This window comes from Mesoplodon densirostris, chromosome 15, assembly GCF_025265405.1.
Source record: "Mesoplodon densirostris isolate mMesDen1 chromosome 15, mMesDen1 primary haplotype, whole genome shotgun sequence".
In the NCBI taxonomy this organism is placed as follows: Eukaryota; Metazoa; Chordata; class Mammalia; order Artiodactyla; family Ziphiidae; genus Mesoplodon; species Mesoplodon densirostris.
The window spans coordinates 78,238,989-78,254,665 of NC_082675.1; the positions used below are offsets into that span (position 1 = coordinate 78,238,989).

The 15,677-nt window shown below is 34.7% G+C and overlaps 1 protein-coding gene and 1 non-coding gene across 2 annotated transcripts in view; both read right to left on the minus strand.

The window, feature by feature from the left end:
• LOC132503367 (small nucleolar RNA SNORA70) lies at window positions 1-135 on the minus strand. The gene has a single exon (XR_009534607.1). It is a non-coding gene; the product is annotated as a small nucleolar RNA SNORA70 (small nucleolar RNA).
• A 3,588-nt stretch (window positions 136-3,723) lies between these two features.
• Window positions 3,724-15,677, minus strand: part of VPS4B (vacuolar protein sorting 4 homolog B) — a 31,637-nt gene continuing 19,683 nt past the window's right edge. Inside the window, exons 5-11 of the mRNA XM_060119370.1 lie at window positions 15,011-15,130; window positions 12,359-12,515; window positions 11,820-11,968; window positions 11,233-11,314; window positions 9,578-9,797; window positions 6,810-6,950; window positions 3,724-5,202 (exon numbers count right to left, since the gene is read on the minus strand). Of these exons, the coding sequence (XP_059975353.1) occupies window positions 5,101-5,202; window positions 6,810-6,950; window positions 9,578-9,797; window positions 11,233-11,314; window positions 11,820-11,968; window positions 12,359-12,515; window positions 15,011-15,130 (971 nt within the window). The 3' untranslated portion in view covers window positions 3,724-5,100. The remainder of the gene's footprint in view (window positions 5,203-6,809; window positions 6,951-9,577; window positions 9,798-11,232; window positions 11,315-11,819; window positions 11,969-12,358; window positions 12,516-15,010; window positions 15,131-15,677) is intronic.

Consider the following 15,677-nt stretch of genomic DNA (forward strand, 5'->3'; position numbering starts at 1 on the left):
GGCTGTCTTCAAGGTACCTTAGGGTAACCTGTACAGGAAACAGGCCGCACATACTACAGAGGAGGCTGCTGTTTGAAGCTACTGCACGCTGGGCCCCCATGGGGAAAAGAGCACAGTCGGCTGAATTGGCTGCAAATACTGTCCTTTTTTCTTCTTTCTCTTCTTAAAGCCTTTTCTGTTATTTCATAGAGTTCCAGAGGAGACAAATTCCTGTGATCAGCTGTCAAGCTGACTGCAATTCTTACTTAAAGACTTTTACTTTAATTTTTGGAAATTAAAGTATTTAAAGATAAAAACAAAGAAAAAAGTAAGTATCCATATTTCTATCATGCAGATTTAGCCACTGTTAATTTCTTGATGTATCTGTCTTCATTTCTAATTTTCTTTTCTTCTAAAAGAAATAAAAATTGCAGGGTAACAGGGAGAGAGGCAAAAACTATACAAGATCATTGTAAAGTATTCAGACTTGGAAAAAATACAAAGACTCATTCACTCAATAAATATTTATTGAGCACCCATCAGGCACCAATACTGTTCCAGACAATGAAGGTACAGGAGTCAATAAAACAGACAAGAAAATCCCAGCTTTCATGGGATATACATGTTAGAAGGAAAAATTACAAATAAGAAAAGTAGTAAATTATATAGCATGTTGGACGATGATAAGTGCTACAGAGAAAAATAAAGCAGGGATTGGGGTATAAGGAGAGTCAGGACGAATTGCCATTTTAAATAGGATGACCAGGAAAGGTCTCAGTGGAATCCGAAAATAAACTTAAAGGACCTGAAAGAGGTGAAGAAAGGAAAAAAATCAAGCCAAATCTCACTACCCGTAAATAACATAATAAACGTAAGGTGAAAGTAATTCCAGATATCTTTCTATATATATGTACAGATATCTGAATGGTTATGATGAATGTACAAAAGATACAGCTGGGAGAAATATACTGTTATAAAAAATGAATTCACACTATAAAATATTTCTTTTCAATCATCAATAATCTGTTTATTAAGCACCTATTTTTGTTTCTGGAGACATACATATATACATACATATATCTGTATCACCCAGATGTGGGTTTGGGATTGCATTAAATGTAGAATCAATTTGATTAGAAATGATATATATATTTTAAAAATTGTTTATGGCCTGCGGGACCTTAGTTCCCCAACCAGGGACTGAACCCAGGCCCCTGGCAGTGGAAACATGGAGTCTTAACCACTGGACTACCAGGGAAGTCCCAGAAATGATATTTTTCACAAGTCTTCCAACTCATGAATGGGTCCCACCACTCCATTTATTCAGGTCTTCTTTAGTTTCTTGTGTTAATGTTTCGTAATTTTCTATGCTGAGGTCTTACACATCTTTCAGATTTGAAGGTATTTGATGCTTTCTGATGTTACTGCAATCAGTACTGTGGTTTTTTTTAATCAGTACTGTTTTAATTTCAATTTCTAATTGTTGCTAGAATATAGAAATACAATTATTTTTATTTATTAGCCTGTATCCTGTAATCTTCTTAAATTCAGATTCTTTCTAAGTTTATTAATTTGGATTTTCTACATACACAATCATGTCACCTGAGAATGACAATTTTGTTTCTTCCTTTTTAACACTGGCTAGAATCTCCTGCACAAAACTGAAAAGGAGTGGTGACAGCAGGCACCTTTGTCTTCTTCCTGATCTCTGGGGAGTTAAAGTTGTCAATAATTCACAATGAAGTATGATGTTTGCTAGAATTTTTTTGTTTCTTTAGTGGATGCTCTTTATTAAATTCAGAAGCTCTCTTCAATTCCTAGTTTGAGTTAAAAAAAAATCACAAACGGGTGCTGGATTTTATTAAATGCTTTTTATGCCTCTACGAAGATAACTTTTTCCCTTTATTCCTGTAAATGTGGTAAATATTAATTTTTCAATGCTAAACTACAGTCCTTGCTTTGTGTTGCAGCATGTAAACGGAAACTTGCTGGTTTCTGTGGCGTAAATCACTTCCACCATGGCAGGTGTCAAGTTACCAATGAGGTGACTGAACAGGTGGGCAGCAATGTGTAAACATGGTTCTTGTGAGCCAGTATCAGCCAGCTCTGGCACACTTGTGACTTCAGGTCCCAGGGATGAAAAGGTACCACAACTTCACTAGACCAGCAGGAACAAAGCAACCTCAAATTACCTAGTTTATTAAAAGTCTCACAGACAATCTAGGAAGTAGATAAAATATGGATATAACTCCCTTAACTTTTTCAAGCCTTTGTTAAGTACCTAATAAACAGTGTCTAGCACTATGCTAATACAAAGGAAAATATAACTGTTTGAAGAGCTTACAATCTAAACGATCTAAACAAAATTAACAGAGTGTGCTTGACACTTGGAGAAAAATCTTAAGATAGTCACAACAACTCAGTGCTAAAGAAATCCAAAGGTTGGATGGGGTAGTTTAGGAATTCTTCCTGGAAGAGATTATATGGGTCATGAGCTAGGTCTTAATGGAAATCATGGGATTTGGACTAGCAGAGGAAAGAAGAAAGGAGGCAGGAAAGCACCCGGTACCCGTGAGAGCGCACAAAGCTGGGCAACATTTCCAGCACTGTGTTGGGGAGGTGTGCCTCCATTTCCTACCTGTGCAGCTGCAAGTGGCTAAATGATACTTCACATTAGTAATCAAATACAATCATTCTGTCTTTCTGCATGTTGATGACAGTAAACTCAAAAACCGATTTTCTACTGAAATACTTTTATAATTAAGGTCCCTAGAGAGTTTTCAGACTGAGACCAAAAAATGTTCTTAAACATCCAGGGAATAGCTAGCTCATAGAGTTGCTCAAGTAGGGTTTACTTGGTGGCTCAGAAAACATCTACCCAAAATCATAATGGCCAAGGTGCAGACAGAGCCTGAACATTGTTTCCTCTTGAGTATTTATCTGCCCATAAAGAACACATGGAAGGGCTTCCCTGGTGGCGCAGTGGTTGAGAGTCCGCCTGCCGATGCAGGGGACGCAGGTTCGTGCCCCGGTCCGGGGAGATCCCAGGTGCCGCGGAGCGGCTGGGCCCGTGAGCCATGGCCGCTGAGCCTGCGCATCCGGGGCCTGTGCTCCACAACGGGAGAGGCCGCGATAGTGAGAGGTCCACGTACTGCAAAAAAAAAAAAAAAAAAAAAAAAAAACACATGGAAATGACCTATGCTCTACCATTCTAAAATAAGTCTAAAATTATTAGATTCTAGAAACAGTTTTAAAACCAGAAATGTGGAAAATGGAGCTATGGCTAGAAGTGACATGGATACTGAGGCACGGTTCTCAGAGCACATGTAAGAATTGAGTGATAAAGTATCCACTTATCATCAACACTGCACTTACACACTACTTGGCCAATTTAAGTAAAATACTTCCTCAAAACAAATTTTGGATTCACAAAAAAATCTGGATTTCAGCTATTATATAGTTATAATAATATAGTTATGTTAATTCTCCTAATGATATGATTCATAGCAATACTGTATGATTCTGAGGTGGATAAAGTAAAATGTCTCGTAAGACATCTGCAAAGAACTCGGTGTTGGTGTGCCAAGTTAATTCCCAACCCTCACACAGAAGTTACTGAAAAATAGAATTTTCATGCATACATCCTTAATTAATAGTTTTTAATGATTTCTTTGTATCTAATCAATTTAGATAATATTTTCTCCTATACGTAAGATCCCAAAATAAAGAAGCACACACAGAATATAGCCAATAGTAGGTTGTATCAATTTACTTCACGTAAGAACAGCAAATTTCAGGCCTACGACTTCCATTTAATATCAACGAAAACAATCTGTACAGAAAACCCAGACAACCATATAGCACAATATGTAAAATGTGCAAATATACTTTAAAATGCAAGTTATTCTATAGCATTTTCAAGGCAGAACTTTATAGTAAATTAAGGAATCTACTTCATTCTAGCTGACTTAATAATCCTTTGCATGTAGAGCCAATGCAAATGTACAAGGCACAACTTAGTGTTGCTGCTCAAGTATATAACACACACCCTCAGATTATTTATTTGAAGATATTAAAATGATACAATATCATGTTTGTATTTTATTATTTAAGGAGACATCAGCTCATTTCTAAAGCTTCATGAAACATTACACTGATAACATACGTGTGGCCAGGACGAGCTGTTCCCTGAACTTTAAAGGTGAAAGACAAGATTCTCGCTAACCTATATTAAAAAAAATTTATATATATGTACACACACACCGCCCCCATCACACACAAGAAACTTCCCATAATCCAAAGGGAGGCTGTTCCTTTTAGCAAAGGTTCCCATTACAGTATTTCATGGCAGAATTATTTAAAAAGTACACATTTATGAACCACCTGTTTTGGTCAATCTTGCTACAAAAAGACACTGAAATAGACAATTTTCTTCTTCAAGATAGAGACAATGCCTAATTTAGAGAGTCTTTCTCTTGAGATTGCACAGTAAAAGGTATTATTTAGTTAATATAAAAAAGCTTGCGGCTTTTATAGAAATTATTTAAATCTACATGGAGAAAAAAGCCAACCTACCAAAAAACCAATAAGAGCCTTGGCTAGAACACAATTCAAAACCTTTCAAACCCAATCAGTGCTCTTTGCTGTTTTACTGCCCATCCCTGAGAGTAAATAAATCATTTTTAATATTTTTAATAAAGTAAATAAATTTTACATTGACAAGAATGATGCTTAAGTTTTTTTTCAAAATATGAAATAAGCCCCACTTCATTTTAGTTAAAAAAAAAAAGAATGCTCTTTGCAAAGACCACTATTTATAACAATTTTAAATATTTGTATCTCAATTTTAATCTTCTTTTTACTAGGTAATTTCTGTGTTTTTGCTATTTATGTCACTCATTTGCTTATAACCCATTATTTTATAATTTTTGTTAACAGGAGGATTTAATTGGTAACGGAGCAAAAGTACATATAAAACTTAAAAGAATGCTGAAGCGAGATCTCTGTTTTCCTGCAGTAAAAGAGTTTTACTGGAAAGAATCTGACTGCCATCCAAGAAAGGCAAAAATACCTATGAAAGAGAGAACACACATGGTAAACGTCTTCCTTGTTGTCTTTGGTCTAGCCTTCTTGGCCAAAATCTTCTGTAAACTTCTTTAATTTCAACAAGTCATGTTCATTGACTGTGGGCTTTGTGCTAGATAGTGACCGTAACATATCCGACTGTCAGGAAAAAGAAGTGGGGGGAGTATTAGTAATAGATTTAATGGAATAAAAAACATTTCATTATCAACATTCCTAACTTTTGCCTACGGTTAAATCTGAAAATCTGCATCGTGCCATAAACTACTGACAATAAACTCTCTTGTTTTCCTGAAGGACATCTTTGACCAAGTTATTCCTTTGCTTAGAAACTTTCAGTTGCTTGCCTTGTCCCGACCACAACTTTCAAAGGCTCCTCAGCACCCTAAGGAAGTACAGTCCTCTTAGCCTGATGATCAAGGCCTCCAGAATTAAGTCCCCGATCGCTTTTCTGGCCGTATCTGTTTATTCCTAAACAAGAGAGCAGTTGTCCAAGTGCAACTCAAAAGGAATACAGTCATTCACTTATACTTATGTGAAACAGAATAATACCATTTAATCAAAATCAACTAATCAAAAATTTTAACTGTTAGTTAAAATTACAATCAAAGTGGTAAGAAAATATACAAATATCAAGGATTCATTAAAAAATTAACTTCTAGGCCATGTCTCCTATAAAACAGTATGGAAAACAGTCAAAAGAAAACTTTAAAAAATAAACTAAGGATTGCAACAAAAAAGGATTTCTGAATAATTTCTCAGATAAGCATTGTGGTTGATTAACACATAAATATATCTATGTTTACAGATATATTTCTCTATATATATGCATACAAACTTATATACATATATGTACATATTTGTCTATATATCTAGGTCTACACATCATGTGAAAGTTTCCCCTTTGAAAGTTACTGTTAATTTTGACATATAGATTTGAAAATCTATAACTAAAGCAGAAGATTTTAAAAAGTGACTGTTCATCAATAAGAAAACATAAACATAATAAATGTACCTTTTCAATCGCAGTAAGTTCCCTAAAATTAATATGGCTTACAAAATAATAAAGTCTTATGAATTATTTTATTTCTTCCAATAGAAACTACAGAAATGTAAATTTTATGAATAGTTTAATTCCTCTAATATAAACAGAAATGTAATTTTTTATAATAAAAATTTTGTTTTCAGAACTTTTTAAAAGAGTAGTGCATTATTTAAACTTTCTATGAAGCTTTGAGAATAAAACAGAAAAATAATATTATGAATACTATGATTCACACATTAGCGTTTCTGGATATTTTACAAAATCTGAGATTCAGGGAAAAAAATTTTAACCAATCCCACCATTTTGGTGATAATATCCCAGCTATAAAACCTATAATGTCAGAAGCCTGTATGTTTTTAAAAATAGCTTATTCACTTAAAATTTCCTTGAAGCCCAAGAAAACATTTTAAAGATAATTATTTTGTATATTTTACATTCAACTAATCTTTAAAACTTTTTAAGTAGTTAGTATTAACTTTTTTGAACTAATTTTAAAAAACTGAAAATTTTATCTGACAAATTATAAAATATAATTTTTTTTGGCTGCATGGTGCAGCATGCGGGAGGTTTAGTTCCCCAACCAGGACTCGAACCCGTGCCCCCTTCACTGGAAGCATGGAGTCTTAACCATTGGACTGCCAGGGAAGTCCCCACAAAATATAATGTTTTAAGATTTTTCTTAAAAGCAAACAAAATGTCAGACCATGCAAACAACTGGCTCCAAAAGTTTATCCCCAGGGACATCCATCCACGTCATCTCAATGGCACCAGGATCACCTGGAGAACAGGGTGTTAGCAGATCATCTACTATATTGTTAGGATCAGCTTGTGAAGGTCCGCGAACCTGGAATAAACAGTACAACAACAGAACAAATTAAATAAACATTAAGATTTAGACCATTATCAGGAAATCTGAAAATGTACTATTATTTTATGTTTTGTTAAAATGCTTACTTCTGAAAATAAACAGAAGGGTATACAACAAAAAGTGCAATTAGCTCTGGGTGATGGGATAGATTTTGCTTGATTTTAATTTTTTTCTTGGATGATTTTTTATACTTGAAATTTCCTACAATAACTTACTTAGATGATCATAGGGAGAAAATAAGTTAAAATAAAGAAACAATTACCTGTAGCTAAAATTTTCTTTTTTTTTTCTAATGATTATTAAGTGGTCATAACCCTAGAGACCAAAAATACACACTGCTATATTTAAAATAGATAACCAACAAGGACCTACTGTATAACACAGGGAACTCCGCTCAATACTCTGTAATAACCTAAATAGGAAAAGAATTCGAAAAAGAACAGATACATGTATAACAATCACTTTGCTGTACGAAACTACCACAGCAACGTTAATCAACTATACGCCAATAAAAAAAAAAAAAAAGACCTACTTAAAAATTCCTTTAAGTTACTCTGTTTTCCATAGCCGAGAAATTTCTGTGATCTTTGGGAGGTTTATTATTGTGAAATTACTGAATCTTTCTGTCTTTCCCCACAAAAACTCCTTCTTCAAATATAAGTACAAAATGAAATGCCGAATGTAATTTCAGTGCTATCTTACAATTCATAACTGATTTAAAAGAAAAAGTTTTAATAACATCCAGAAAAAGAACCTTTGTGACATACAGTCACATATAATATTTAGAAGGCAACACACTTGTATCAAACCAGGGACTGCTTTCATACTTAATACTTGTTTTACAATGATCAATCTTAAATACTGTCTCAGGATTGGGGCGGGGTAGAGAAATAAATATTTTCACTTTACTATGTGTATTTTAGTGTCTGTCTTTGCTCACAACAATTTCAGTGGCAGGGGTTTTGTGTTTTTTAACTATTGTACTCTGACCTACCTCTGGGCCCAGATTAGTACTTATACATTTAATAAATAAAATACACAGGCAAACTTGTTCTTGCTAACTGAAAAATGGAGAAGAGGGAGCCACAGAAAGATCTACTATAGTTGGTGATACAAAAGGCCTGATGTTAAAAGAGATTTGCCTGGGAACTCCCCAGCGGTCCAGTGGTTAGGACTCGCTGCTTTCATTGCCGGGTTCAATCCCTGGTCTGGGAACTAAGATCCTGCAAGCTGTGCAAGCTGTGCAGCAGAGCCAAAAAACAAAAAGAGAAAGAAAGAAAGAAAGAAAAACGAAATTTGGCTGCTTCACCTTTATCCTCCTAACAAGGGCCTGGCTTTAGGGTCATACAAGCCATCCCTAGTAGTTATACAGAGAACTGAATGGAAAGTTCTGAGTATGGAAGGACTGAGTTCCTTCTAAATGGCCAAGAGAATTTAAGAAAAAACACAATGGTTGTGGCATAAACTTGATTCTGAGCTAACTATATTTCTCTCAGTAATGAAATGGCTGAAGAGGAGATGAGTAATATTTACTGGGCTATTCAGGTACCATGACAGCTGTTTTATGAATATTCCTTCATTTCATTTTCATAAGAGCATTTCAAAGTAGTATTATCATCCTTACTTAAGAGATGATAAAAATTGAGACTTAAAAAGGTAATGCAACTTGGTCAAAGAGATAAAACAAGTAAATTGTAGAGTCAGGCTTCAAATCCAGGTTTTAATTCAAGCTCCTCATTTAAAAAAAATTTTACTGTGGTATATAACAGACATATATGTGTATCAGAGTCATGACATATTAGTCTGTCATATACTAATGGATTAGGTTTGCTAACAGTGTTTCAGGATTTTCACATCTACGTTCATGAGCATACTGGAGACTGCTGCCCTCAGCAGGAGAGCTGGTCCAAATTACCTAGTCTACTGTTACTTAAATTGAATATCCCAAGACCACGGTCTTTTCACAAAATTCTCTCTCAAACCATATACACTCAAGTCATTCACGCAGACCAAACAGTGCATGGGAGGAGCAGGAGAGGAGAATGGTTGAGGCTTCTGAAGTACACCTTACCTAGAGAAAAACCACACCTCCAATCCTCTCTAGCTGTACCTTGGCAAACTGTGTTAAAAACATCCAAGTCCCAGTTTAATCATGTTAGTCTAGGACTAACCATCAACAGGTGGCTATATGTACCTTTTGTAGAGCTTCTGTGAGGACCAAATAAAACAGGAAGATGATGGAGCAAACACAGTGCTGGGCACGTGAATATTTAAACAATATTAGCTATTATTATTTTTACTTTATTAATGAGGTGTAAACGTACCAGATTCTGCTCGAGGATATTCTAGTTACATCAGAGACAATCATAGATTTAAGTTTCTATATTTACATCAAAATAATAAATACTTCAAAAATCCCTGCATACAAAGTTTTAAAACACTTTGGGAGAACTTATTTTCAATGAAATGGAAACATAATCTTTTATGTAAATCTACTTATTATACAAAACTGAAATCTTCCTAAAATTCTTCAAAGACAAGTCAATCATGGTCTCAAAACTTGATTTTAAAAATATATGAAAAGATGGATAAAAGTTCCTTACCTTTTTAAAATGAGTGGCTGACTGTACTTTCCTAACTGGCTGCATAAGTGCATCACGTACAATGATACTTATGTCTGCCCCTGAATAGCCTTCAGTTTTCTTCCCAAGTTCCCGGACATCTGCTTCTGTCAGACTGTTCTGAGTGGTCCCCAAGTGCAGTCTAAACATTGCTGCTCGGGCATGGGCCTCAGGCAAAGGAATATAAATTCGTTTCTCAAATCTTAAAATGAAAAAAAAAATTACATCAAGAATATTACTATATAATACTATTTAATTTCTATTAAAAATTAGTTTTCCAAGAAGAAACAAGATATTTAGATATTCTCATTTATACAAAGTTAAGCTGAATAAATTAAATGGGCCCATATCCATCAGAGTTAAACAGATACAAATTCAGGTTAATAAAGGGAAAATATCCAGAACACATTAACAAAAAACAAATAAAACCAAAATAGCCAGGGAACCAGTCTGGAGTGCTTTAGTTTTTCTCACATGATTTTTGAATTATTTTAGCCAGAGTGTTCACATGTCTGGAATTCATGACACAACATGTCCTACAGGATTACAATTTCCTGTAGAATGACACTCTGAACTCCTGATCAAGGGATTAATATGATTAAAAGTGTGAAATAAGAGATGACAAAAGAAATTACCTAAATTCTAAAGAGTTAAATTACTCGAAATCTTATAATTTTGCTTGCCTTCTTAGAATTTCAGCATTTGGAGATAAGGTGGAAGCAATGAGGGACAATTTAAATGGGTCTGTGGAGGGGGCACTTCCCTGGTGGTCCAGTGGTTAAGACTTTGCCTTCCAATGCAGGGGGTGTGGGTTCGATCCTTCATCAGGGAGGTAAGACCCCGCATACCTCAGGGCCAATAAAACCAAAAAAACATAAATGGGTCTGTGGAGACATTTTCTTCTCCAGGTAATTATTCTCTGTGGCAATAAGAGGAATTTTTAAAGTTTCCACCATCTCTAGAGATGGGTTTAGAATTAGGCCGTTTTTCAAAAATAACCAGCACATTTCCTTTCTTGATACTGGATGGTAATCTAACATTCTGGCAAACCATCAAGTGAACGGGGTAAAAGCAGCAAAAACTGAAGTGTTCATTTTTACCATGCACAATTAAATCAATGGGATAGGGAACTGTGAAGCAGTGAAAAGTAAGAAGTCTGTATACCTTTCCTGTAGCTCAAGTTTCATATTCAGTTTAAAAATTATAGACAGAATTTTTTTAACTGAAACTATATCTTTCTTAGCATACTTTAACTTGTAGAATTGTCATTTTGCTAAAATTTTATATTTAGCAAAATGGAAAAACCTTCAATGGAAGGTTTTTCCATTGAAATATCAAACTATATATGTAAATTTCTGAAGCATCAGTGCACCTACTAAGCTTAATTAGAACTAAAGTAAGCATTAGGTAACATACTTTCTGATGTGAAAGATTCCAGTAGGTGTAAATCTTGGATCTTGAACACAGCAGGCAAACAAATGCCTGCCTCTCTTCCCCAAGGCAGGGGTCAATAGGGTTCGAGCACATTAAAAAACATTCTGAAGTTATCAGAATGCCTCCTCAACTAGACAGAATGGGAATTAACATTCACTTGTTATATTGTAATTAGAAATAAGATATTTACTGTCTCCTCATACCTTCGCCTAATGGCAGAATCCAGAACCCAGGGTATATTTGTAGCTCCCAGAACCAAAATTCCATCGTTGTCCACACCAACCCCTGCATCAAAATAGGTAATGTTTTAAATAATTTGTCATTTCAAGTGTTCTTTGAACATCATCTGTGTGTTCTCTTATGAACGTGGTACTTTAATGTTAAAATGCCTCATCTTGACACTTTCTCTCTGAAAAAAACTGTATTTAACCACATTTCTTATTACTAGAATATGATGCAAATATTCCCTAGAATCTCCTAAACTGTGGAAAAATACTATTAATATTCTTTTCAAAATATTTCTTGAAAGATTTAATTTGAAGTTTACATATTCCTTTTATTGATATTGTTTCTGGCATGTTATAAGTGAATATATTAATCTCTTCACTATTTATACCAACGAGATGATTACAACTGGGTAAAAATTATGTATGCATGTGGATCAGAATGAGACATGGCATAAGACTTGGCCTATAAGAACGGAGAAATTCTGCTTGAAATTTTTTCCATTACTATCATAATAATGGTTATACAATAAAGAGAAACTATTTTAAAAAATCAGTAACACTACCTTGCATTTGAACTAGGAACTCTGTCTTAATTCTACGTGCAGCTTCACTTTCATTTTCACTTCTTGAACCACACAGAGAATCAATTTCATCAATGAAGATAATGGAAGGTTTATTCTCTCTGGCAAGTTGGAATAAGTACTTAACTTGCCTAAAAATAAATAAAGGTTTCAATTTCTAAAAAAAAATAGTAAATGACACATGACAATGAAAAAACTAAAACAAAACTATATACCAATATTATAGGAACTCTACAGACCAAAAAGTCTCATCACGTTTTGATCTTTAAAATAAGATTACTACATTTGGATAATTCACTTTATGATTTACTAAACCATGCACATATCATATATGCTATCTTCTCCCTATGAAATAAATTCCAAACTAGGGACTAATCTAACAGAAATGAATACCACCTGTATTTATAATAGCACTTTTTTTGAATGTCTATTAATGATATAAGAAACCTATTACTTTATAGACTGAAATAGTGACTACCAGGCAAAGAAAAATTAAAAAAAAAAATCAATTTACTACTTACTTTTCACTTTCACCTAGCCACTTAGAAACAAGGTCAGAGGAAGATATTGAGAAAAATGTTGAGTTGTTTGCTTCTGTTGCTACAGCTTTGGCTAAATAGGATTTTCCTGTTCCAGGTGGCCCAAATAACAGGATTCCCCTCCAAGGTGTTCTCTTGCCTAAAATTTGCATTAGAAAAATAACATGAGATTTTCAAGACTGTTGACTTCAGTTACCAGAGACATCATCCACAGTGAAGAGTACCGTGAAGAGGTTTCCACTCTAAAGCTAGCCGTAGAATAAAACAAAATTTAAATAAATCCATCTAAGGTAAGTATGTCCCAAGTGTACTTTGCTTTTTCTAGAGACCACTTTGTCAAACTGTGTTTATATAGCTATAATCCTTCTAAGAGGAAGTTCATCTGCTTGCTCACTCATTCAACCACTACGTATTGAAACCACGACATGTAGGCAGAGAACTATGAATACAAGGATCTCTGCCTTCCAAGGCCTTCCAGTCTATTAAAGAGAAAAGAATTCAGTTAGAAGGTACTTCCTGATCATCTACTATGTGCACTGCTCAACATCAGAATATTGTAGGAGGAACTATACTCACAGGGGAAGGGCATCTAGAAATAGATTTTTTAAGTATTTATGACCTTTGGAGGAGTGAAACTAACACAGTTTGGATGACTCGTGAAGTTCTACTCAATTCCTGATTCCACAAGGAAGCACAGGTTATTTCAGGTGGCAGATTCCCATTCCAGTGCTTGGGTAATGATAAGCGGACTCTACCTTAAGTACTAGTTTTGCCAAAATATAATAGCAAGTGAACAAGTAAATTCTTTGTATCTCAATTCTGCTAATGAGAAATTATAATGCTGCCTTAAATAAACCAGGCTGGGTTACAACTGGCAATAAAGTATCAAACACACATTAAAAAAAACTACTAGGTGTAAACTGTGGGTGGACACACGGTGTCTGTAAAAGAATGATAAACAGATGACTGATGGCAAAACTAAATATCATGTTTATTGTTATGAAAGCCTCAACTTTTACTTGAATTCTATTTGCCTATTTTAAATGTCTGCAATTATAAATCAGTGTGCCCTTAAGTGTGGTACATATACCATTGGTGGCAATGAGATGCTTTTAGGTGGTATACAAATACTTTTCAATTAAGTAATTTTTAAGATGCATTCTATAAAAACACTACTTTTTCCATTTACAGAGATACAAAGAAGTCTTCTAAAATAAAGTTACTAAGTAAAAACAAGTGAGCAAAACAATCTATGGTATTAGAAGTCAAATATGGGCAAAACAATCTATGGTATTAGAAGTCAAAAGAGTGATTACCTCTGGGAAGGAAAGAGGCAGAGAGGGAGTTCTAGGTTACCAGCAGTACTTTTTTATCTGAGTGATGATTATACAGGTGTACTCTGATAATTTATGAAGCTGAACAATTATGGGTTCCTGCATGTCTTTGTACATTATGTTACAGTTTAATAAAAAGTCTGCTCTAAAAGTGAGTGATTTAAAGAAAAATATTTAAAAAATAATGGTACACATATATGGAAAAATTCATGAAGATGATACATATAGGACTCACGTTTGGGAAACACTGGTATAAGTAACACAACATAAAATGAGTTCAACCGTATTTTTGTACCTTTATAGGGTTATGATGTCAACTTTTACACTGTTAGTTTCATATTCCTGAAGTGAGGTTGTGAGTCGTACCTCGAAGCTAGGTGGACAATGGGTGGCCCACGGGTTCTCGCTCTTCATCACTGCTCTATACGACATCACTGTCTGGACCTGTTCAGTTTGAGGCCAATATCACAGATTTGCTCTCTACATAAACCAGCTTGTTTTTAAAAGGAAAAACCTCTGTTTCACTGTTAGACTGTGGGTATAGCCATATCACAAACACAGGCTATCAGTCACAAAAAGGACAATGTGAAGGAACGGTTCAGCACAGACAAACCACCTACTGCTAGAGCTGTAACTTCAACTGTACCCAGATGGTGGGTTAGCAATATTCTCCTTGCAGTGATAAAGAGCTACTAGAGGATATGCGCTTCCTATGAAACTGTTAAATAATTTTAACTCCTCTGTTTAAGAAATGGAAATACTCTATAAGACTAGTACATGTCCACTGCAAAAAAATTCAGATGAAAGTCAAAGGAGAAAGTAAAAATCACCCATAATCTCATCTCCTAGACATACATTAACATTTTTATGTCAATCTTTCTACACCTATTTCTCAGCACACACATTTATTTAACAACGTGGAATCATACTATACATACTATGTAACTTGCTTTTTGATCTTTACAATATAGGTGGACATTCTTCTATGCCAATTATAATGTAGATCTAAATTTCTTAATGTAGATGGTATCCTATACTCTAATGAGTGCACAGTATCCTACTGTATGTCCATGATTTACCCTATGCCCTACTGCTTGACATTTAGGTTTTTTTGCAATAAATATATTACAAGTATGTATATGCATATGAAATAAGTATCTGTGTAAAGGTATATCACTGCCTTACAACAGAATTAAGGTAACAACTCGTGATATAATGACAAGAATTCACAATACTTTACTTCAGTCATCAACACATTAAAAAAAAATCATCAAAAATAATTATTTAAAAGTTATCTCACCCGTAAAGAGATGAGGAAATTTAATAGGCAATATCACAGCCTCTTTCAGTGCTTCTTTGGCTCCTTCGAGACCGGCAACATCGCTCCATTTCACATTTGGTCGCTCTATAACAATGGCGCCTACAAAAAATTAGGTCATCTTTAAAGAGGACTATTCCATCAAATTTAGAAGACAACATGAAATAATGATGAAATACAGAAATGCATTATAACTTTGTCTGGAAAAGTTCTATGTATTAAAAACATTTCTGGAAGTGTGTGATGAGCACGAAGTTGTTAGGGAGCAGTGAGGGGGAGTCGGGACCTGGGGAGGGGAGCCAGGTAACCTGCGGTAAAGTCACTTAACTTTCCTATCTCCACTTCCTCATGGTGAAGTAAAAACAATACCATCTGCCCAAACTACTTAGACAGGTTAGTATAAAGATCAAATGATGTAATGAACAGGAAAAGCACCAAACGTTACAAAAACTAGTTGTAATGTTTGAGTATGCTGATTCTGGAACATCTCCTATTTCTCCTTTTAACCAAAAGAAACGGTGATCTAATGCTCTCCTTAACTACAGAAAGAAAATATACTTAACGACTTTAACTGAAGATAGACAGGCAGATGGATGGATGGACAGATAGAGGGAGAGGGGAAGGGAGGGGTGAGGAAGGGACGGGGATG